At 44.0% G+C, this 24,010-nt stretch overlaps 1 protein-coding gene across 3 annotated transcripts in view; it reads right to left on the bottom strand.

Annotated features, from left to right (window-relative positions):
• The window catches only part of NXN (nucleoredoxin), a 145,731-nt gene that overhangs the window by 6,104 nt on the left and 115,617 nt on the right, over nt 1-24,010 (bottom strand). For all 3 annotated transcript variants that reach the window (XM_085878516.1, XM_085878517.1, XM_085878518.1), the window contains 3 exons: nt 11,615-11,794; nt 11,210-11,334; nt 6,528-6,728 (listed from right to left, as the gene is read on the bottom strand). In XM_085878516.1, the coding sequence (XP_085734642.1) occupies nt 6,546-6,728; nt 11,210-11,334; nt 11,615-11,794 (488 nt within the window). In that variant the 3' untranslated portion in view covers nt 6,528-6,545. The remainder of the gene's footprint in view (nt 1-6,527; nt 6,729-11,209; nt 11,335-11,614; nt 11,795-24,010) is intronic.

Here is a 24,010-nt window from a genome sequence, read left to right as displayed (position 1 = left end):
GGAATTGTCTGTGTTTTCCCCACGCCCGATCCCACACCATCCCGTCGAATCGCCCCGGATCCCTCTTCTTGCCGAGTCTGGTTATTTCTGGTTAAAAATAAAAACAAATAAACATCATCAACTCAGTGAAAAGTGACTCGTTCCACCTTCCTCGTCCCGTTTGCAGTAGAGCGATTAGAACCGCCATGTTTGGGTTATAAATAAATAAACCACCTCCATCGTTTCGGCTCATTCTACGTTGGCGGGACTGTTCAAGTCCCGTGGACGTCACATTGGTGTCAGGGTGTTGGATGTTCGAACCCCTCTAAATTATATTTGGTATCGGGAAAATATACCAAGATTAAAATCTCGCCACGAATTGGAATATAAAATTACTACAGAAAAGCGCGCGAGCGCGGGAAAATTTTGGCGGGATTTTTCAAATATAAATTAATTGGCGGCAAACGGGACTTCTGCACCATGGCGGATGTGCAGATGTTTGAGGAGGAAGGCCACGTGTCTGGCAGCGAGTCGGGGGAAGAAGGGAGAGACGGGGGTAGGGTTGGAACCTCCCCCATTCCGAGCGTGGACCGTGCTTCATCGCCCGTAACGGAGCCGGCAGCGCCGGAAACCGGCACGATGACGATCTGGACAATGTTGGAACGTTTAATGAGTGCAATTACAGCACAGGGGGCAAAAATGATGGCACAGGGGGCACAAATGACGGCACAAATGGAAAATCAATTCGTGACACAGAGGGCAGAAACGACGGCACAGGGGGCAGAAATGACGGCACAAATGGAAAATCAATTCGTGACACAGAGGGCAGAAATGACGGCACAAATGGAAAATCAATTTGTGACACAGAGGGCAGAAATGACGGCACAAATGGAAAATCAATTCGTGACACAGAGGGCAGAAATGACAGATCAATTGGGGGTAATGGGGGTACAGTTGGGTGCACGGATTGATTTAATGAGGGATGAATTGGGGGAAAAGATGGAGAAAATGAAAACTGAGATGCAGGAGTGTGTGGATGTTAAATTGGGGGAAATACAATGTAAATTCGAGGATAGATTGGAGGAAACAAAGGTAGAAATTACATTGGAGGGGGAAAATACACGGAAAAAATTGGTAGATAAAATTGATGCAACGAACATTCGGGTTGATAAAGTGGATGAAGGCCTGGAACGTCATCGTGCCTGTGTGGATGCTCGTATGCAGCTGCAAGTTGAAGAGTGGGGAGAGCTGAGGAAACAAGGGATGAATTTGGCGGAGGAGGTAAAAGGATTGGAGGCTCGTTTGGACGAACAAGATAAAATTATGAGCCAAGATGAAGACTTGGATAAAGGCCTGGTAGAGCCGTCTTTTGTAAGTAGAGTGTCCGGGTTGGTTGAGGAGCAGCAACAAACTCGCGACGGAGCCTTGGAGGAGGTTGTGCGGGCCCAGAAGATCCTGCGGGAAGAGGTGAATCGGTCCATTCAACGTTTGGAACAGGAGGCAAAATTGACCCATGAGACCCTCACCACAAAACATCTTTGGCCACAGTGGGCTCCGAAATTGGATATGCAGCCACAAGGGTGTTTGATCCCTGGGCTGGATTCGGACAAGGGAGAAACTGAGAAGCGGGCCACCGTAAAAGTGATCCCCCTGGTAAATTTTGACGGGTCAGGGAGCGTTGAAGCTTTTCTGACGCAATTTGAGTTCATTTCCCGACTAAACGGGTGGAATGAGCGGGAACGTACAGGGAATTTGGTGGCAACGTTGCGGGGACCAGCTGCAGATGTGTTAAACGTGATCGCAGAGGGGATGTTGACCAGCTCCCACATTCGTGAGGCGTTGAGCCGTCGGTTTGGGTTCGCGGCAAACTGTGATCTGGTGCGGGCCCAGCTCCAGCACCGCAGATTAAAGCCGGGTGAGACAGTGCAGGAGCTGGCACAGGACATTTACCAATCAGTCAGGATCGCGCATCGGGACCTTACAGTGGAGGCATGGGACAAACTGGCACTAGAGAATTTTTTAGCTGCTCTTCCTGACCCTGAGGTCCGAGCGCTAGTGGAGCTACAGGATCCACCCACCGTTCACCGAGCGGCTGAGTGCGCAGCCAGGCTGGCCTCGTGGAGGCGGCCGGGTCGGGTGCCCGAGAGGCCATCGGTGACAGTCCGACAGGCAGAGATTCAGGATCAGGGAGGGGGGCTGGGAGAAATTGGCATTACCCAAATGTTTCAGGAAATTTGCCAGAAACTGTCAAGTTTGATAAAAGGTAATCCGGTAGTTAGTGCGCCAAAGCGGCGGGGTCCAGCCCAGCCCAGCCCATAGAGCAATTCGATTATGGCCGAGGGGGTCCGGAACCGGAAGAGACATTTCACCGATACTCACGGGGGCCTTTTATGGGGAGTTGTTTCCGGTGCGGGCGAAGAGGACACATGCAACGATATTGCCGGTACCCGGCGATGGAGGGACCCTCCAATAGACTTTTAGACTCGGAGAGGGTGAATCCTCCTGCTGAACCGCCAGGTCTATCCGAGATGCCCTTTCATAGGTCGGGTCCGGAGATCACTGTCGGGGGTCGGGGAGACTAGATTGGGCTGAGCATATACGGCCATGCTCGGCTGCTGAGATTTTGGCGAAGTGCCCTCCTTTGGTGGAAAAAAATGAATTGTGGGAAAATTGGCATGGGTTTGTAAGTTCTGCTGGGTTTTAGAGTGACAATCGGGACAGTGGGAAATTGGTAACAAAGCGGGCACAAGTGGCTGTCCAATGGCTGGTGCGTGGATCGGGTGAGAAGTGCTGTGTGAGTTGTTTTAAGTTAAGAAGTGAAATGTATGGTGCACACATTGATTTTTTATTGGACATGGTGTGGTAACAGGGAAGGTCATGGTCGGTGAAGTGTTAGAAATGCAGGTGTCACATGTAAGGCCGATGGAGTGGGGGAGTCATGTGGGTTTTGTGGGTGGGGATGATGTGCTTGTCCACAGGGATTGCTGAAGCTCACGGTGAGCGTGAATTGCGACCCCCTTCAAGGAGATTCACCACCTGGTGGCTAATGGTGACAGTGTCTGGAAGAAACTGGGAGAGGGTCTGGTTGGGCGACCAAGGCGGGTAGGACCTTGGCGACCCAGGAAGGCCAGAGGAGCCAGTGAGACCCCTTCCAGAGTGTTGTACGGGATTAGAGCTGATGGCTACCAGGGGGGAGGGAATCAAAGGGAGCGGGGCGGAGAAACGTCCGGGTTGGACTAAAGCTTACCTGTGGGCATGGTTGCACCTGAGATGCCCCCCATCATCTTGTGGTAACCCACCCCACGGCCACGACGGGATTCAGCCTGCATGATTAAAATAAGGACCATGACCTAGAAATGTGATGATGACCATGGTGTGAGTGTTGTGAAGATGTGTGAGTCCCACCCGATCCCGCACAACTTGACAGGTGCAGCAAGGGCATGATGTCCGCATAATTTTGGGGCAAGCAAATTTGAAAATTGGCTCCCCAGGTAACGCTGGGTCTATTAGCATCCACTGGGGGAGGCGGTCAAGTGTAAATATCCCGTGAATAGTGTCGTTAAGGCTTAGAGTAGGAATGTAAAGTATAAGTGTTGTGTTTTTGTGGAACCTTTTGTTTCCCCTCCCCAGATCACTGGAAGAGTGTTGGGCAAGAGCGATGATCCAGAAGATGGAGTGCAACTTCGCTCAGTGCTATCATGTGATAAAATAAAATAAAATAAAAAATAAAAAAACGAATGATTGTTTAGGCGAGGATAAGGCCATAAGGGGGTAGTACATTAAGCAGGATAGGTAAGTTAGCTGCGACTCGCTGCCCATTGCCCCTCCTACTTTATTTCGTTAGGTTAATTAGGTGTGAGTCAGTAAGTGTTAAGGCTGGTACGGTAGCGCCTGTGATATACATTGCGGGAGCTGCGGTACCAGAGGAGGGGGCAGTGTTACGTTTGAGGGGGGGGTATGCATTCAAAGGGTAATTAGGATGTTTAATTAGGTATGCCATGCTGTTCGAGTTTACCAGGATCTCGATGTAATAAGTAGCAATTCAGTGGTGATAAGTTGTCTAGTAAATGTTCATTTCTTCAAGGGGGAAATGATAATTGTCACGTAATTAGATAGGGACACGGGATAGGGTAAGTGTGTCTGCGTAAACCCCTTTTAGTAGTCCCTGGAGGCTGGCCGTGACGTCACAGGACAGGGCTGCGGATGGCTCCGCCCCGTGATCACGATTGGCGGAAGGCGACGGCGGTGGGCCAATAAACGGCTCGATTGGAAGTGACGAGGACAGGAGGATAAAAAGGTTCTGTTCGGGGTCGAAAAGGAAGAGGAAGAAGATCGGGACAAAAAGATCGTGTTTTTTTTGGTGTGGAGGCTGTTGCGCGGGAAGCGTACTTGTTGTTGTGCTGATTCGATCGTGTTCTTCATCGTGTCTTGGAGCCTTGCTGAGCCTCGTGCCTCACCTTGGTTGGCTCTGGGGTTCTGCTGACTCGGAGTGCGGGGTCGAGCGGCGGGCGGACCTGCCTCCCTCTCCTGCTCGCGATTTGGCGCCAGGGCTGGTTCCCTAGCGGCTGTGAGCGGACTTGGGCCAGGACCAGGAGGTCGACAGCACCACGGTTTCTCCTGCCCCCCCCCCCCCGACGAGAGCAAGGCCAGCTCGTCCGACGCTGATCCAGGGACAGTTGCGTCCACACCACGGTCCAGCCTGACCACCAGAAGTAGCTACGTTTTGTGTGTGTGTGTGTGTGTGTGTGTGTGTGTGTGTGTGTGTGTGTGTGTGTGTGTGTGTGTGTGTGTGTGTGTGTGTGTGTGTGTGTGTGTGTGTGTGCTTGGCGCCTTAGAGGGTTTGAGATCTGTATGTTCATTGGAATTGTCTGTGTTTTCCCCATGCCCGATCCCACACCATCCCGTCGAATTGCCCCGGATTCCTCTTCTTGCCGAGTCTGGTTATTTCTGGTTAAAAATAAAAACAAATAAACATCATCAACTCAGTGAAAAGTGACTCGTGCCACCTTCCTCGTCCCGTTTGCGGTAGAGCGATTAGAACCGCCATGTTTGGGTTATAAATAAATAAACCGCCTCCATCGTTTCGGCTCATTCTACGTTGGCGGGACTGTTCAAGTCCCGTGGACGTCACAATATATTCTAGCATCCAGATTGGATTTACCTTTCTATGTCATATTCATCACCACACATACTCCACCCCCCCTTTAAATCGATTTAGTTGAATTGTTATGAGGTTGGTTTGATTTAACGTACCAAAAAGAAATTTGAAGGTCACGCGTCTGGTGCCAGAACAGTGCTGATTGGTGGGTACGGCTATGCCCAACCCCCTTTTTGCATTGTTATAAGGGGGGCTTGGAGTTTTTATTTACTCTTGAGAAAGGTCAGTGGATGCATGGTTGATCCGTGTTGCTGATTGAACCGTCGAGTGATTGTTTGCTCAATGAAAGGTTTGGAAAACTCAAAATTAATTAATGTGATATTATTCCCAACCGCAAGTCTTTACTTTATATACATTATAGAGATATACATAAGAGGGGCTCAAATTTAACCTGTATTTTTGTTTGCAAAAGGCAGACGAATGTCTGGACGGGTTTGCAGGATGGCCTTGACATATGCACACTCGCCTCGAAGCTGTCTCGCCTGGGTTCAAATCCCGACCCAAGTATAAACTCATCCCAGTGTTTAACAGGCAGGGTGATTCATCAATTGCTATTTACTTTGATTGCTATTAGTGTTTTTCTATCAGTGTGCCTTCCCGCGGATGGATATTAAATTGGGAGTCTCATCTGCCTGAATTAGTTGATGGACGTTAACGATCCCATGGTGTCCTTCACAAAGAGTAGGCAAGCTTTCGCCAGCACATGGTGAATTCCAAATTCCTGCCCCAACTACTAATAGGAAGGCAACAGCAAACCACACAGTATAAATAACCCATGCCAATAAACTGTTATGGAAGCACCAATGCTCTGTAATAAAGTGTGGTACATCAGAACAGGAGAAGGGATGCAAGATAATTATTTTTGAAGGAAATAGTATTGGTATGATTGGTAACTAATTTCCATAAAAACGCATTTCTTGCTTTGATGCATGTGCTGAAAATCTACATGACGGCAAGTGAGATAACGGATGGATGAGCAAATAATTATTCAATCATTCTCCTCCACCCCTTAGCCTTATCCGTGCACCACTTGTCTGTCTGTCTCCGTTTTATTTGTTCCTCAGCCATGCTGTTGACATTTCCCCCTTCTCTTTGTGTTGTTCATTTTGTTATGTTGCATCCTGATCCATTCCATGGTCTACACTAGCTCTTGCATGAGCCTTGATTCTGCATCCAAAAAAAAACAAACAAAAAATCCAACGATGGGAATACCTTCAAAAGCAATGCAAGTATCACTTTTGTAATCATACATACAAGCTTGGCTACAAGGAGAAACAAAAGTTCAGGTCAAGTTTTTGAAGCATCCTTAAAGCAGTGGAATTCCAGTTACAAGTTGGAAAGTTGATCTGGAGTGGATAAAATTAAAAAATATATTAAAATCTATGTTTACCTCATTTGGGTTTGTGACTCAGATGGGCTCAGCTTCAAGACGACCCTGAAGGTAATCTTGCAAGAACTCGTGCACGACAGATGGTGACAGTTCCTCGGCATCCTTTACAAACTTGGCTCTTGCTGGCACATCCAAGATGGCGAGCAAAGGTGCGCAGTCAGGCAATGACGTGAAGTCTCGGATGGAGTCTGCCATGTCGTCCTGTGAGCAACAAAGCCGTATTAAAGAACTATATTAGAATCTAAGTTGATGCCAAAATTTGGTACAGATGTAATAAAACCTCTCACGGTTTTTTTTAATTTTGTTTTACTTGTAATGATCAAACATGTGTGTAATGTGAAATGTCCATAAAACCATGCTGCATGTTTACAGATAAATAAAGTTGTTTGGCATTATGCCAGGCACGAGGAGATGCAAGACATTTTACAAGCTGCCAGGCAAGCGTGTGATCGCAATTGATGATATTTTCATTTTCTCAGCACGATTTGTGACTCATGATGGATTTCACACATCGACTCTTGAGACTACGGTAATATGTCAGGGGATAACTTTGCCATTATGGGTGCCCCCATTTGATTGCTCGGTTCTTTGAGATCCGTTGCATTGATCGACAGCCAGGCACCACTCTGGTGACGTGTATCAACATTGTTGAAATGTGGTTAAAAGATCAAGGTGATAATCTCAAATGATGACAACATCTGTACCTTGTTTGTTGACTGCTGTGTTTTATCTTACATTGCACCAAGGTGTTTGGAGACAAAGCTATGACATAGCAAGGCAATAACCAGCACTCACAAAAGAGGGTAAAAACTTGGTAAATGCCACCAAGTCAGATAAGAAAGCATAGGACCTGAAAAACAAAGGGGTGCTGAATCTAAGGACAAATGCTAATTTGTAAGAGCTGTTAAGTTGGCTATCATGTCTACATTTACCCTGTGAATGTTAAAGATCCTACGGTACCACATTGTTTGAGAAGTGCAACCCCAGTGTGCACCAGTACTTTGATCCTTCATCTTCTGCAGTACTACTGCATATAATTGTTGCTATCTGTGATAGGTGAGATTGCTAAGAACTTTTTGGCATGTTTGGTGTTGGCATGATAGGCCTTGATAGCCTTTGCCAGCAGATTCAACAACTGGAGTCTAAGGCATCTGCATACCCTGATGAAGATCGCAAACGATGAGACAAAACTGGAAACAAATTCCACCGTGGCTATGGATCAAGTACCATGATCTCATGCTCATTATGTAGTTAAAGTTTTCAGTGCACGGAACATTTTTAAGCATCATTAACCTATTGCTATCAACCCAATGCAATTAACAAGAACATAGGTACAGCAATGATTCAGCAAGTAATTATCATTCTCTACCCTGTCCAATTACCTTTGATTTTTCCAATAATTGGTCAACCCAATTTGAGATAATTGACGACTCGATTTTGATGTGTTAGGTTATGCAAATGAGGCACTTTGCTTCCTGGTACCTGACTGTGTGTGGTATCAAACAGCATTCAGACTACCTGCTAGAAATTACCCATCAGTGTTCCCATATGAACCGCTGGCTAACGAATACAGGAAACCAAAGATCAAATCCCGTATACGATGCATGTTCTTCATCTACTAATGCCCTTGCAATTCATGGAAAAATACATTGTTGTCTACCAATGTCTTTTGCTTGTATGCGATACATGTGCAAACTTCTCCAAGAGCCTTGAATCACTTCAAAATAAAAAGTAAAAATGGCATCATAAGCATCAGTTTTTCTCTTTATTACAGTCTGAGTTGTACACTCCACCTTATGGGTTGCCATCTTTGGTGATTAAAGGAGACATCTCCATCCCTTCAGAGCAGTTGTCATTACGGCTTGTATAGATTCAGCATCATCAATTTTTCCCCGGTGTGAAGCGAAAAGTGGGGTTAAGCGATTGGTTCACTCTGTCTGTCTTTCTGTCTGTCTACAGGCATCAGTCCATGATTGAGAAAGAACTTGATTTCAATTAAATTTTATAACATGAACACTGTAGAGCACGGAATCGGAACACGACCCTGCAGTTCAGCAGTACTTTGGAAAATTGTGCGGAATCTCATCCCAAGCATGCATGCTCACATAGGAGTAAGATAATTTCTTTAAGTCTATCTGTCTGTCTGTCTGACAGTCAAACAAATTAAAAATCATTCCAAACAGGAAACTTGCTGTTTTTAGGGACGTCATAAAGAACACAAACAACAGGCATGAAAAACGAATGTAATGTGTAAAATTAGGTGGGGTAAAAGACTGTGTATCAACGGCAGTAAACTTCCAAATTTTTTTTTTTCCCTACAGCCTTTAAAATCTTGATTTTATTTAAATTGATTAACATAGTTGAATGCTCTAGAATATAAATCACCTTCTTGGCACTTCCCAAAACCTCCAGTTTTGCAGTACTTGGACAAATTTTTATGCCATCTCGACCAATCAAATTTGTCGCTAACGCTCTCAGCGTTGAGGAATATCGAGATTCAGACAAAATTGCAGCCTGTAGGAAATATAGATTATGATCGGAAAAAAAAAGCAAGATGAGCAAAACCGATGAGCCGAGGAAAGATTGAACCTCGATGATTTTAGGTTAATACGATTTTATTAAAGTACAAAGGAATCATGGAGGTTGTTAGATACCCTTGTTGAAAAGAACATTGGTAAGCTGTGAGTAACATAATAAGTTGTGCAAATAGTGTTCTATTTTTGGAAGAAAGATATCATGCAAGGCAAGAGCATATTTGAATACAGTTGGGGAGCAAAGTTATTCAAAACTATTTAATACACAACACAAGCCATCGTTTTTGTGTCATTTTGCAAAGCAACCATCACTTTACAAAATATGTAACTACATAACATACTGGTGTGGATTCTCGCCCGCCGGCGTGCGAACGACCGCGTTTAACCAATAGCGGCCGCTTCGCCCACCGAACGGACAATCCAGTCGCGGCTTTCCGAATCAACGCCGGAAACCAGCCACGGGTGTGTTTTTAAGCACACCACAGCCTAGTCAATATTCTACCCACGTGCGACAGGGTCAATCGCTGAATTGTCGATATACGTAATTAATCACGCGGGCAGACTACCGAGAGACTGTACCTCAACGGGGCCGCTTAAGCAGCTCGCTTCGTTTTGGGATAACCGAGCGGGGTATTTATCGCGCAGCCCGATCGGACCCGATCACTTTATCGGCTATTTAAAAACCAACTATATTCCAAGTGCAATATGGCAGTTCAATTTGGGAAAGAGGACGCAACGAACGGGTTAACATTTAAATAAGCACATTTATTGAATAAGCACATATGCAGGCATGCACATCAATCAATGCAGCAATGGCAATTATGCAAGGCCGAACACGTACGCAAGTATACAACCAACAAAAGCAATGCAAAAGAGCTACTACCGTCTATCTATTATGTACACACTTAACAGTTCTACTTGAAGACATGGGGTCACAACGTTCATTCAAAAGCAAGGAAAAACGCCAGGACAGACGAGGGGTAGACTGGACCTCTTGGATCTTTATTTCACGGAGCTGTGATGACCGCAGAGGCTCCACGAGGCCGTGCTGGTTACCTTCACCTCACTGGGGCGACTCGCGACATCCTGTCCCCACGGTAGCTGTCGTGACCGCGGTCCGGCCCAGGCCTCGTCTGACGGCCTGGTGATTCGGGCCCAGCCGGCAACACCTCAGAGTAACGAATGGGTCTTATGCTCTTTCAGAGTTGATGCTCTCTTTAAGAGCCCGTCCGTCTCTCAGCGCTGCTCGGACTGTCCCGAAGCCCGATCACCACGGACTGTTTGATGCTGGCTGGCGACCTCTCTCCGGCTCTCCCCACATCCCACAAGAACGCGCAGTTCTGCGTGGCACGGCCGGCATGCTGTGCTCCCCGCTCCGTCTCCTCGGCGAACCCGGACTTCCACTGCCCTCCCCTGGACTCGAACTCCGCTCCTCACACCGCTCCAAATCCCGACCGACTCGCTGACTTGGCGCCCTGCGCGCTTTTTTATAGGGTTCGTGAGGCGAGATTTGATCTCCGCACTTTCACCTCTGACCCCCACTAGCTCCGCCCCTCTCGCTCTCCTGATCCGAATTCCAAGGCGAGGTTTGGGGCGAGCGGACGTGGTAGAGATCATCGACACTGAAGGGAGAGCGGACGTGGTAGAAATCACCGTCGCTAGCAACAAGGAAACCACCGCGTTTGTTTGCAGCGACCTTGCCGTGGCCGGCGCAAAGATGGCGGCGCCCGCGGAGTTGAAGGTGAAGCGATATTGTTTCGTTGTTGGGTATTGGGGGAGATGCGGTTTAGGAGATGGTGGCTGTGGTTGGCGTTGTGGAGAAGGTGGTTGTGTGAGGGCGGTTGTGGAGGAGGTGGTTGTGTGAAGGCAGTTGTGAGAGCGATGTTGGTGGTGGAGGTGGTTGTTGTTAAGCGGTTGGTCCAAATAACGATAGCAAAAGAAAAACGGCTAACTGAAGATTCACAGCCCGGCACACGAATAATTGCCCGTTAAACATCGGTGAGGAAATCTATCTGAACACAGACTTATCGACATAACTGATCTCAGGACCTATATGGTGCTCTGCGAATTTCCACAGCCGTAACAATACGTTTGACAACATATTTTTTATATTTTAGGTTTGTGTCCTCATGCCCCAAATGTACGTACCTCGCCAGCATAAAAGAAGTGCAGTGGCTGTTCTTCCCCATTAGCTTTGGATTCCGCTACAACCTTTTCTGCGATTGGCTGCAGCATTTGCCTTACTGGCCCCAGCTCTTCATCTTCATTGGAATCTATGGACCAATAAAAAACCTGGTCATTTAAAACCATTATAGACCAATCCTCAAACTGATTACTTCCAACTCCTACAGACAAATCCGAAACCTGCTTACTTATAACCACTAATGACAAAGCGAAAACCTGGTTACTTGCAACTCCTATGGATCATCAAATTATATAGTTTACTTAACACGAGGATGATCCAAACAACAGAAATAAATGTCAAGGATGTGTTCACAAGGTTTTGATGAACCAGAGGTGAATGGTGAGAGATAGGCAGAAAGGCAAGCTTACCAACAAAGAGAACAAGTGCTGGCTCTTGATTCAGTAGCTCTGCATTGGTCGGACTTAACTGCGATAGCGCCGCAGGCTCCCATGGAAAGCGAAGACCTAAGCGATCATCGAGCAGGGCAACCCGACCCGTCGAGGTGATGAGACGGCCCGCTGGATCTAATAGGATAAGGCTTGGGATGCCTGCCATAAATACAGGAAATTCTCAATCCAGGAAATATTTCACCATTTGTTCACATAAAAAAAAAGAAATTCAAAATAGAATTTCACGTGAATGCGTCGATAGGCATGCTTCCATCCATGGCATATGCCAAACCAATGTTGCGTTTGATCTCGATTAAAGGTCATGAAAAAGGAAAGGTCAAAAAGAGATAGAATGCGAGAGAAAAGAGACATGAAGAAGAGAAAACATCAGATTCTTCTAACTTGTTGCTGTGTGCAAAATGATTTTCAAAGGGCACATGACCATTGTGACCTGTTGAAGGCAAAATCTAATCAGAGCACATACTTGAAACAAGTTTGGTCAAAATCTCTTCAGCATTATACAATAGACAGTCCCAAAAATGTCAAAAAAATGTTTGCTTGACACTCAGTTCCAATTATTGAGAAATGATATTTTAAGACATTCTGTGAAAATTATTTAATCCAAAACTCAGTATTTCCGATAAATGCAGAATTTGACTCTTCGTTATATAATGAAATGTAAAGACGACCTACCTCTGAAATTGTGTTTCGGCCTTATTGTGCCCTTATTTCAAAAACTATCTGTCTTCTGCAACTATTTGTAACAATTGATTATATATATATATATATATATATATATATACACATACATATATATATATATATATATATATATATATATATATATATATACATATATATATATATATATACATATATATATATATATATACACACATATATATATATATATATATATATACATATATATATATATATATATATATATATATATATATATACATATATATATATATACATATATATATATATATACATACATATATATATACATATATATATATATATACATACATATATATATATATACATACATATATATATATATATATATATATATATATATATATATATATATATATATATATATATATATATATATATATACATACATATATATATATACATACATATATATATATATATATATATATATATATATATATATATATATATATATATATATATATATATATATATATATATACACACACACATATATACCACTTTGTGATTTTACCGAGATCTGCAGTAAGCAAAGAAGCTGCTGCTTGCCGGTGTGAGGGATGACAGATCAGAGGCAGATGACAGATCAGATGACAGGCAGAGGGTAGAGTCATCAGCAAAGAGATAGAGGAGTTTCCAGTCAGAGAGATCGTTGATGAAAAATAGAAAAAGAACAGGGCCCAGAACGCTGCCTTGAGGAACTCCAGCCTGAACAGGAAGAGGGGATGAAAGAACTCCATTTAGAGCCACACGTTGACTGCGACAGGAGAGGAAGTCTGCGAGCCATGAGTGGAGATGTCCTTGAATACCATAGGAAGAGTTTGGTGAGCAGGGTGGGGTGTCAGACCATGTCAAAAGCACACGATATGTCTAGGGATACCGCTCTAATTTCATGTCCGGCATTGAGGACCTCCATTCATTGTTGGGAGGGCAGAAGCAGCATATCCAGGGTAGAGTGACCTGGTCTGAAACCAAATTGATGATCGGAAATCAGGCCATTGGAGAAGAGGAAGGATTTAATGTCTGAAGTGATGATGGATTCCATAACCTTGCTGATGGTTGGGAAAAGGCTGATTGGTCTGTAGTTGCAGGGATCTGTTTTTGCACCTTTTTTATGCAGGGAAGTAATGTTTGCGGATTTCCAAGCAGATGGCAGATGACCTTGAGCAAATGAGAGGGTGAAAAGAACAGCGAGAGGGGGAGCAAGCGCAAAGGAGCAGGTTTTTAAGACACTGATGTCGTCTGGACCAGTTGCAGAATCTGAGTCGAGGTTTGAAAGCAAGCTCTCCACCTTGTCAGGAGAAAAGGATACAGAGTCCAGGGACAGTTGGGTGCGACTGGGTAGGCTGGGTACAGAAAGCGATGGGTTTTGGACACAAGATTTCGATGCAAATACCGAGTTTAGGCATTCAGCCTTTTCACGTGCGGTATCAGCATTGCAGCCATTTGAGGTAAGGGAGGGCATGCAGGGGGAACATACACCAGAAACAGATTTGATGAGATGCCACCGGGATTTGGAGGAGGGAGAGAGGTTTGAGAGTTCAGACTTGAGATTAGAAAGATATTGTTTTCTGGCTCTCCTGAAGGTAGACACATACTTTTTCTGAGCTTTGTGGAAGGAACTGAGATTACCCTCAGTTGGGTTTGCTTTCCATGAGGCAAAGGCAAGTTGTTTCAGGACAAATGCCTCACCACAAGCTTCAGTGAACCAAGGGTGGGAGGAAGGGTAAGACAACAAAAGAGGAGAGGGGATAAATTTGTGCATGAAGGAGAGCAAGTTTCTTTGAGAGAATTCCCAGGATGAGTTGATGTTGGAGAAAGTAGCGATGTGAGACCAGTCTAGAAGTGTGATGGCTGCTTGGAGACCCTGCCAGACGGCTTGAGTGAAATGCCAGACTCGACGGTGCTGAGGTGGTTTTCTGATAACAGCCAGGGAGACGTGGTCCACTTTGACAAGCACATGGTCAGAAGAACCGATTGGAGCGAAGGAAGAACAGCAGATATTTTCAGGGAAATTTGTCAAAATCAGATCCAGAAGAGATGGAGTGCCATTGGTTGAGATCGAGGTCAGGAAATTGACTGATTGAGTCAGTCCCAATGAGTCGCAGAAAGCTTTTGCTGAAGTGCCATGACAGGTGAGAGAGGTACCCACACCTAGCAACAAACAATTGACAATTGAAGTCACCACATATGAGGAAGAGAGAGCTTGGATGAGAAGATAGAAGATGGTCCATGTTTTCGGATGGTGAGGTGTAAATGCAGTCATCACAGTTTGGTGGACGGTACAGTACACATATAAACATGAGGTGGGAGTGGAGGGGAAGCCGTAGCCAGAGGTATTCCTGGGGGTGTGGAGGAGTGAGGGCAGTGCAAGGAGAGTGAGGAATGGAGTCTTTGATGAAGAGAGCAACTCCTCCACCAGGACGAAGTTCAGGTCTGTCATACCGGAGGAGGGAGTAACCAGGGAGAGATACTTGGGAGTCAGAGACGTCTTGAGGGAGGAAAGTTTCTGTTAGGCAGATTATGTCTGGTTTGTCAGTGGCAACCTGTATGGAAAGATCTGTAAGGTTTGAGGGAAGGCCCGGATATTTGAGGTCCACACTGTTAATGAAGAGGGAGGGGAGGAGGCTTTGGGTGCAGGGGATGGGAAGGGAGGGGAGGGTAGGACAAGGGAGGAGGGGGGGAGGTAAGGAGAGTTGTTTAAAGAGTCGGGGGTTCAGAATCTTTAGGGGAGGGGCCGGATGAGGAGGAGAAAAGGCTCTGTGGTGCCAGGGGAGAGGGGGGCAAGAGAGAGGCAGAAGGTAGTTAAGGATTTGAGGAGGTGGAGTGATGAGATGGAGGTGAGAGGGCAGGGAAAGGAGGCAGCTTTGTGGATGAGAGGGGAGGCAACTTTGAGAAGGGTGGGTGAGGGGTGAATGGTGGGAGAAGGGTGAGTGGGGAGAGTTGAGAAAGAAAGGTGAGGGGGGAGTTTTTGAGAAAGATGAGAGGGAGGCTTGGAGCGAGAAGAGTGTGATGGTTGCTTTGAGCGGGAGAGGTGAGAGGGGTGAGTTGGCACTGAAGTTAGAAAAAAAACAATGGTTGATGGAAAGTGAACACTCATAGCAAACTAGGTTTTTTATTTTTAGATCAGAGATGCGATTAAAGACATTTCTTGATGGATGCAATAAAGGCGAATTAAGAGAATGGAGAGGGGAAACGCTGTAACAGTTAGATTTTTTCGGCAAAGTATGAAGGAAAGGTTTGAGAGCAGTCTGTTAAAATAGAAGAAGAGTAGTGCATTATGATACAGTAATGAGTACCACTCATGTGAAAAAGGAAGATGAAGCATGATAAGAGCTCGTTATTATTATTATTATTATTATTATTTATTTTTGAGAGAGTTTTCACCGGATTAAGTAATGGTAGGTTGTAGAAAAAATTGTGAGGTGAATGGTGAATTTGGATCGATAAACACAGGGGGTGGAAACAGATCACGTGGTTTTGGGAGAAGCACATGGTGTTGGGAGGTGCATAGTCAAGAGTGAATTTATATATTTTAAATAAGGATTGCATAACATTCAGAAAAGGGAAGGGTGAAGGAAAATCGTGGAGGTGTATGGTGAATTTGGAACTGTAAACGCAGAGTGAAGCTGCTGGGTCGATTAAACGTATCAGGAAGAGGGTGGAGAGAGACACGTTGTTACAGGAGGTGTTTTGATCGAAAGTATCCAGGAAGATTATAAATTTTTAAAGAATAGGTAAGATTCGGGAATGGAAGGTTGTAGGAAGAAATCGTGAAGGTAATGGCGAGAGTGGGTCAGCTCAAGTGGAATAAAGAAGATGGTGTGCTGGCGGAAGGAGGAAGAAGAAGAAGGATCGGGACTCATGCGGATGCAAGGAGAAAGATAGTTTTTTGTTTCTTTGTATTTGTTTTGGATTTAAGACAAGAAACAGAGTGTTGAGTTGAGAGGGATGGGGGACGTTGGGAAAGTGGGGAAGATAGGAATTGAGGGTAAAAGGGAGAGAATCGTTAAAAGTTTATTAATTTATTTGTTTTTTAAATAAGGATTGCATAAGATTCGGAAAAGGAAAGGTTGAAGTAAAATCGTGGAGATGTATGGTGAATTTGGATCGGTAAACGCAGAGTGAAGCAGATGGATCAATGAAAAGTACCAGGAAGAGGGTAGAGAGACACGTGGTTTCAGGAGGTGTATAGTTAGAAAGGATACAAGGAATTTTATTTTGTTTTTGTGATGGATTTTGTAAATTAGGTAAGATTAAGGAATGGAAGGTTATCGGAAGAAATTGTGAAGGTTATGGTGAGAGTGGGTCAGCTCAAAAGAAGAAAGATCGTGTGCCGGCAGAAGAAGGAAGAAGAAGAAGAAGGATCGGGGCTCGTGGTAATGGAGGGAGAATGGATTGTTTTTGTTTTTTTTAATTTAAGACAAGAAACAGAGGGTGTAGTTGTGAGGGATAGATGGGGGGCATTAGGAAAAGTGGAGAAAATAGGAATTGATGGTAATAGCGATAGAATACAATAAAAACGATCGTACACCTCAACGGGAAGGACGGGTAGGCCTCAAGGAACCTGATAAGACAAGGGTGACGAAAACTCACAAAATAGTTAGATTTTTGAAACAAAACTGAACTAGGAACACACAGTCAACATGTAGGTGAGAAAATAAACAGTTAAAATGGGACATATAACAACTGGAAACTTAACTTTGAGAAAGTCAGAGAGCACTGAAAGACCTTGCCGTCGCTCCAAACCCAGAACCAGAAGAGATCTAGATAACAAAGAGAGATTGTAAGCCATCATGGTTCCTAAAAGAAAAAGAAAAGACGGGCAAGGCCAGAGCAGTGAGGGCACAGTCAGCACACACAGTTCTACTACAACCACTCCACGTAGGACACTAAGGTCAGACAGAAGAAAGCTGTGGTTACTGGGATATCCTCTTCATCACTTTTTTCCCAATCATTTGCCAACTCAAGCAGAGGTGATTCGGCATTATGCTTGGATCAGAAGGAAGGCCAAGAGAAAAAAAATGCAACATATGAGGAAGTAGTCAGCTGCCCACAGAACAACTCAAGATCTGAGCATCCTCTCCATATTGTCTGCTACAATAGTGACACCCCATGTCAGCTATCAGATGGTACAGGGGGAACTTGTATGCTGAAGGCTTTGGTGCAGCTCTGGCATGACAGTGGGTTCCCTCAAGAGGTTCTTCAAAATCAAAGAATAATCAGATAATTCATATTTATGAACTATAGACTATTATTTGCTATTTAAATTTTGAGACCTGTATTTGCATTATTATGAAAGCTAATGTTTTATCTTTACATTTTGTAAGTGTCTCATAAAGTGTATTATTAATTTTAGGAAACACCTCGTGGATCTCATCAAGAAATACATTGGACTACAAAAGAACAGCACTCTGTTGTGGAACAATGAAAAATTGTGGAAGAAAACTGTCCAGACTTTTCTCAAATATTGCAACAAGGCCTTTGATGTGTCCAAGCCTGCCATCTGGGACTATATTAAGATGGACAAAAACAGAACAGCAGACCAGAAAAAAGAAGACAAAGTTTTCTTGCAGATGTCACTTAGGGGAGATGTTCCAAAGAATGGCAACAGTGATCATGAGTATGACAAACAGGTGAAGAAGGTGTTAGCCAGGTATGAGGAGCAAAAGAACAGAAAACAAAAAGAGCAAGAATGAAAAGAGAGAGAAGGAAAGTCTGTACCAAGTAAGGATCTTGATTAATCATTGTCAGAAACTGAAGTCTCTCTACATTCTGAATCTTCAGAATCTGAATATTTTGACTTACAGGAAGAAAGAGAAAAACGAGAGAAAGAAAAAGAAGAAAAGAAGAAAAAGGAGACAAAAAAGATTGGGGGTAATGACAAGCTTGTATTGGAGGTGACACCAAATAAGCTCATTGCAGCTACTGTTAGAAGAGTAGCAAGATTTGGGGCTGGTTCACATGAGCATGCTCAGTGGTTGGCTGACTTTTACAGAGCTGCTGGAGTTGACATCAACCAAATTACCATATCTAAAAGCAAAGTACACAGGGATAGAAACCAGCTTGCACAAGTTGAAGCTCAACAAATCAGAGATGAAGAGAAAGCCAGGATAGCTCATCTTAATCTGGTGTTACACTTTGACACCAAAAAGTGTGAACAGGTTAAAGCAGATCTCTATATTAATGTCATCCATGAAAGGCTTGCTCTTTCAGTACCCAGTCCTGATGCACCAAAACTTGACATCCTGCTGGGAATATTTGAAATTGAAAGCTCTGCTAGTAAGATTCAAGCTGAGGCTATCTGGGAAGTGCTGTGTGGCTGGGGAATTACAGATCAAAGAATTGGTTTTGTGTGTTGATAGTACTGCAAGCAATTCAGGAAATTACAAAGGAGCATGCATAAACTTGTCAGAAATGATGGATACACCTTTGCTGCAACTATACTGGGGGCATCACATCTGGGAGATTCATCTGTCACAAATTCTTGTGGATTTGTTTGGGAGAACTAAGGGCCCAAGACGAGATGAGTACAAGCTATTAAAAAAACAACTGGCCAACACTTGAAAGAGACATCAACGATGGTGATCAAAGTAGGCTGGTAATGTTTGGCTGGAAGACTACCCCTGGTGTTTCCCCTGGCTCATTTCTTGAGAAAAAAGCTCTTGAAAGTCTGCAGTTCTGCAAGAGAGCTAAGACAACAACTCTTTTTGACAGGGGAGACTACAGATACCTGACTAAGCTTGTAGCTTTCTTTCTTGGAGCGGGGACAGAAAACTTTCACTTCAGACAACCTGGTGCACACCATGAAGCAAGGTTCCTGGCTTACTGCAGCTACTTGTTGGTCATTTGCATGACACAAAACATCATCAGCAACCATGATAAAATGCAGTCTCTTGTCACAGAGGAGAAAAGAAGGCAGCTGAAAATTGTCTGTGCCTACATTGCTTGTTTTAATGCTCAAATGCTCCTTCAAACCACTGTGGCAGAAAAAGCTCCTGCTTGTGATTTAGAAGCTCTGAAGTTGTCGATGCACTTTGCTAAGATTCCAGAATACAACTCGGGGGGGGGGGAGCACTCGATAGAGTGCAAAACCTCCGCCGCCAATACTGCTAAGTCACTCAAGTGAACCTGATATCCTATTCATTCAATTTGACGTCAACAGTGCTCACAGAGTTATAGTTTGCAACTTTCCCTTTTACTTTTAACTTTTACATACTCAATTCATTCGTCATAACTAGATTCCTTGAGACAGAAATTGATTTTACGTGGGTATATCCCCCTGAAGTTCCAAAATCAGCCACAATTATAATTTTGGCATGTTTTTTGTTGGAAATCACTTATAACATGTAGAAATGCAAAAAAAAAAAAATCGAAATTTTGTTGAAAAAGTTGCAAAAATATATTTTTTTCTCTAACAATTTTTTTTTAGGGGGGGGTTCGAAATCACTTAAAACATGTAGAAATGCAAAAAAAAAATTCAAATATTTTTTCAAAATGGCCACCATATATTTGATTTTGGACCAAGTCCAAAATCTAATGGCATGATCCTTGGACTATACCTAATCCCCCCACCAAGTTTCGTCGAAATCTGGCGAGGAATTTTTCCGTAATACTGTTCACAAACAAACAAACAAACAGAAAGGGTTGAAAACAGTAACCTCCGATCTTCGATGGCGAAGGTTAAAAAAACTGGCTGGTGAACTTCACAAAAGCATAAGACGACACAGCTGCAACCTGAATAGTCAGCTGGTTGGTCTGTCTCTGGCAGATACAGATGCCACATCTCAGGAGCGATTGGAGTTCTTGTCTGTGATGCTCGACTTTCAGGTGATAAGTCAGGAAGAATTCTACAAAACAAAGCCTGAGCTTCCTGACAGTGCCATCTTGCACACAGAGACTGACCTCAAAGATCTGGTTGATGAACAGTCCTCCCTTCTTTTCATGAAACTTAGGTTTCTGAAAGAAAACCTAGAGTTTTGGAGGCAGGGTGGTGCTGAGTGAGACCTTTGACGTAGGATCTGAGACGGTGGCTGCAAAATCTTACCAGGGGTTTGTTGAGAAGGTCAAAAACATGCAGGTGATCAATGACATTGCAAAGAGATACATCAAAATGATCCAGGACTATACTGGATCATCCAGAAAAGAGGATCAGAGGCAAGATGTCCTTCAAGTTATCAAAAAGAAGAGAACAGCTCATCCAATTGATGTGACAAAGTCTGTCCTGGTCAAGGATATTTAGGAAATGTGTAACGTATATAGTTTTTGTGCTAAATATTCAATAAATTTGCATTTAAAATTTACATTTACTGTCTATGGCTAACAGCATTTACCAATTTAATGTAAGCAGAAAATTATGTTAATAACTTTTTTCTTTGCTACCAATTTTGTTGTACGATTTGGAAATTTATTTTATATAATTGGGAATGATAATAATTTCTTCACGATTAACAGCCAGATGTTAGTTAAATTGTACGATTTTTACTGGTGGCCTTATTGTATATATTGTAAGGTATTATTTTCTGAATAAAATATTTTGATTTTGAAACTGGGTTTGAAAGAATATGACTCATTAGACTGTCATAAGTGAGAACAAACTTGACTTTTATATATTTACGGAAAAAGCTGAAATCTACATCTATCGGGAAAAAAACATTTGCTAATGAAAATCTTTGGTGGAATAAAATCTAGGGATCAAATGGAACTGAAAAAGTGTCAAACAAAATTTGATTTTTCATACGTTTTTTTTTTTTTACAATTTTGGGACAGTCTGGTAAACAAGTTAGCGCAGCACACAAATTATCGTAGAAACAAAGATCTGTTACATACGCACGGACAGACGTACAGCCAGACGGACAACCCAAACACATAATTCCTCACTGTGGAGGCACAAAAAAAACAGCAAGTAACTTTTAATTCACACCTCTAGTTACCAGCATGCAGTGACTCATGCATAAAATAATGAATTAGGTTCATAATCATCAAGAGACGATAGACACATTGGTAACCTCATTGTGAGGGCACTGCACTGGCATTCCAGGGGTTAGGGGATTAAATCCAGGTGAAGCTAGTAGTACCATAATAACGATTTCGATTCTCAGTTTCTAGTAACCAATCTAACCTTGTGTGTTTACGTTGTGGAAGAAATGAACGCAATTTCCACTCAGGTTCAGCATACAAAGGAGAATGTTTAATCACGTACATGCACACATACGGTAGAAGAAAAAATTTTATCATTGAAAAAAAACTGAACCCAAGTTTTATATATTGAGTGGGGACAAATGGGGGAAATTGTTGAACAGGCAGGATAAAAAACAAATAGATTTTCATCTGTGAAAGAGTAATTATTCCCATAGTTTGAAATCAAAATAACTGCTTTCTGTGAGTGGAAAAGGAGTGAAACAGTCCAAACAATGTAGGCAAGGCCCAAGTATAGCCAATCAGAAAAGAACACAACAACCCTTTGAGGTGCCACAGGATTTGGAGATACAGATAGTTACACAGATCAAGGGAGTGAATCATTACTTCGGCACGTTCTCAGTGTTGATAAAGAACATTACATTACATTTACTGGCGCTGGACACAGAACCTCAGCAGCTTTTACAATGTGTCTCCAACAAAAAAAAGCCATGCATTATAATCATAAAATTTCTCAACTGAATGAGAAATATCGAAAGTTATGCTGAATCAAGTACTCATTGATATACTTAAGTCTTCCTGGAACTTATGCAACATTTCCAGGTCGTGACATTGATTTATCATTTTTGATTAAAACTATCAACTGGAGGCAGATGTATGTTTTACAGAAAGCAAATGTACCAGAATACATGGCTAATTATTAGGAGGTTGGATTAGGCTAATTATTAGGAGGTATAATAACTTCTTAGGTTATTACAATTCTTAGGTTATTACAATATATTAGGAGGTATATTAGGATGTATTAGGAGGTATATTAGGATTAGGAGGCTAATTATTAGGAGGTATAATAACTTCTTATTAGGAGGTTGGTGGCAGGATTTGCACTCCAGCCACCGTAAAACGCTTCATTCCGCAAAACGCAAAAACGCAAAAAAATCTGAAAACCCACTCCGTGGGAGTACCTCCTGTGCAGCTTCCCTTCGCAGGGCAGCTCACCGGATGATGGGATTGGGGCAAAGCCTTCGGGACCCCCAATCTTTGATAGGAGGGAAACCACGGGGTAACATCCCTGGGTCAGATTGCGGGAGAGTGTGTCGGAGTGGTGCTGAGGTGTCGTCCACCAGACGGCGGTCTCCTTGGGTTAACCTGAGGCGGTCCCTTCGGGTGGGTGCCTGGAATGTCCTATCCCTAAGAGGATGATCACCTGTCTCTGTTATCATCTGAGCTCAAGCGTTTGGACATCGGGATTGCAGCTCTCTCTGAGGTTCGGAGACCGGATTGCGGCGAGATAATGGTGGGTGGTTACACCTACTATTGGTCTGGTCGCTCTGATGGATACCATACCCAAGGAGTTGCTGTAGCTGTGTCCAATAAGCTGACCCCAATGATAATTGAGGTAACACCGGTCAACGAGCCTATTATGAGATTAAGGATTCGTCACTCCTTAGGTGTCATTTCCCTGGTCTCTATTTATGCTCCGACTGAGCCGAGTGATCTTACCGTGAAGGACACATTCTACGCCACACTCGAGTCTGTGGTTGATCAGTGCCCCAGACGAGGATACACTTCTAGTCTTGGGGGATTTCAATGCATCGACTGGAACTGATAGGGATGGTTATGAGGTGTGTTGGTCCCCATGGGTCAGGAACTATGAACCAGAATAGCACTAAGTTCCTTGACTTTGCAAGAAGTCATGGACTTAGGAGTGGCTGGTTCATGGTTTCAGCGCCCGCAAGCTCATCGCTGGACTTGGTATTCCAACGCTGGCGGTGTGGCAAAGGAGATTGACCATGTCCTCATTGACGGTCGTTGGAGGATGATCCAGAACTGCAGGGTCTACCGGAGTGCTCAGTTCCTCAATACTGACCACAGGCTTGTTGTAGCAACTCTAAAGCTGCACCTTAAATCCTGGAGAATGGTACCATCCCAGCCTAGGCTGGATGTTGCCAAACTCAGGGATGAGAGAGTAGCTGAGGAGTTTGCGAACAGGCTGAGTGGACACTTGGGGAGTCTGGGTGCTTTGGGGGGTCCTGAAGAGTTGTGGAGCACCTTCAAGACCACCGTCCTTGATGTTGCCGGTGGATGCCTTGGAGTTCACCGCAGGGCAAAGAAGAATTTTGTCTCTCAAGGGACACTGGATGCCATTGACCAGAGTCGCAGGGCCAGGCTGAATGGCAGAGCTGAGCTGTTCAGGGAGCTGAGGCGTAAAACTGTACGTGCACTGAGGGTGGACAAGGAGCCCTATGTGCGAGGACTCTGTGAGGGGGTAGAGCATCACCTGTGGACAGGTGATTCTCGTCCCGCTTACAGGGGAATCGCGCATTACGTTCATCCAAGCCCCATCCCTCGGAGCACTGCAGTTCGAGCAGAGAGTGGTAGGCTCTTGACAGGAGTCTGAAGTGAAGGCCCGCTGGGCCGGTTACTTTGAGCGGTTGTACCAGGCTGATCCCCCAGCTGTCGAGTTGGACGTCAAGGGTGTTACAATCCCTG

This window comes from Eptatretus burgeri, chromosome 4 (genome assembly GCF_056783735.1).
Source record: "Eptatretus burgeri isolate ZD-2024b chromosome 4, Ebu_testis_v1, whole genome shotgun sequence".
Taxonomy (NCBI): Eukaryota; Metazoa; Chordata; class Myxini; order Myxiniformes; family Myxinidae; genus Eptatretus; species Eptatretus burgeri.
The sequence above is the reverse complement of the archived record's forward strand: the minus strand, read 5'-3'. Positions and strand labels throughout refer to the sequence as shown.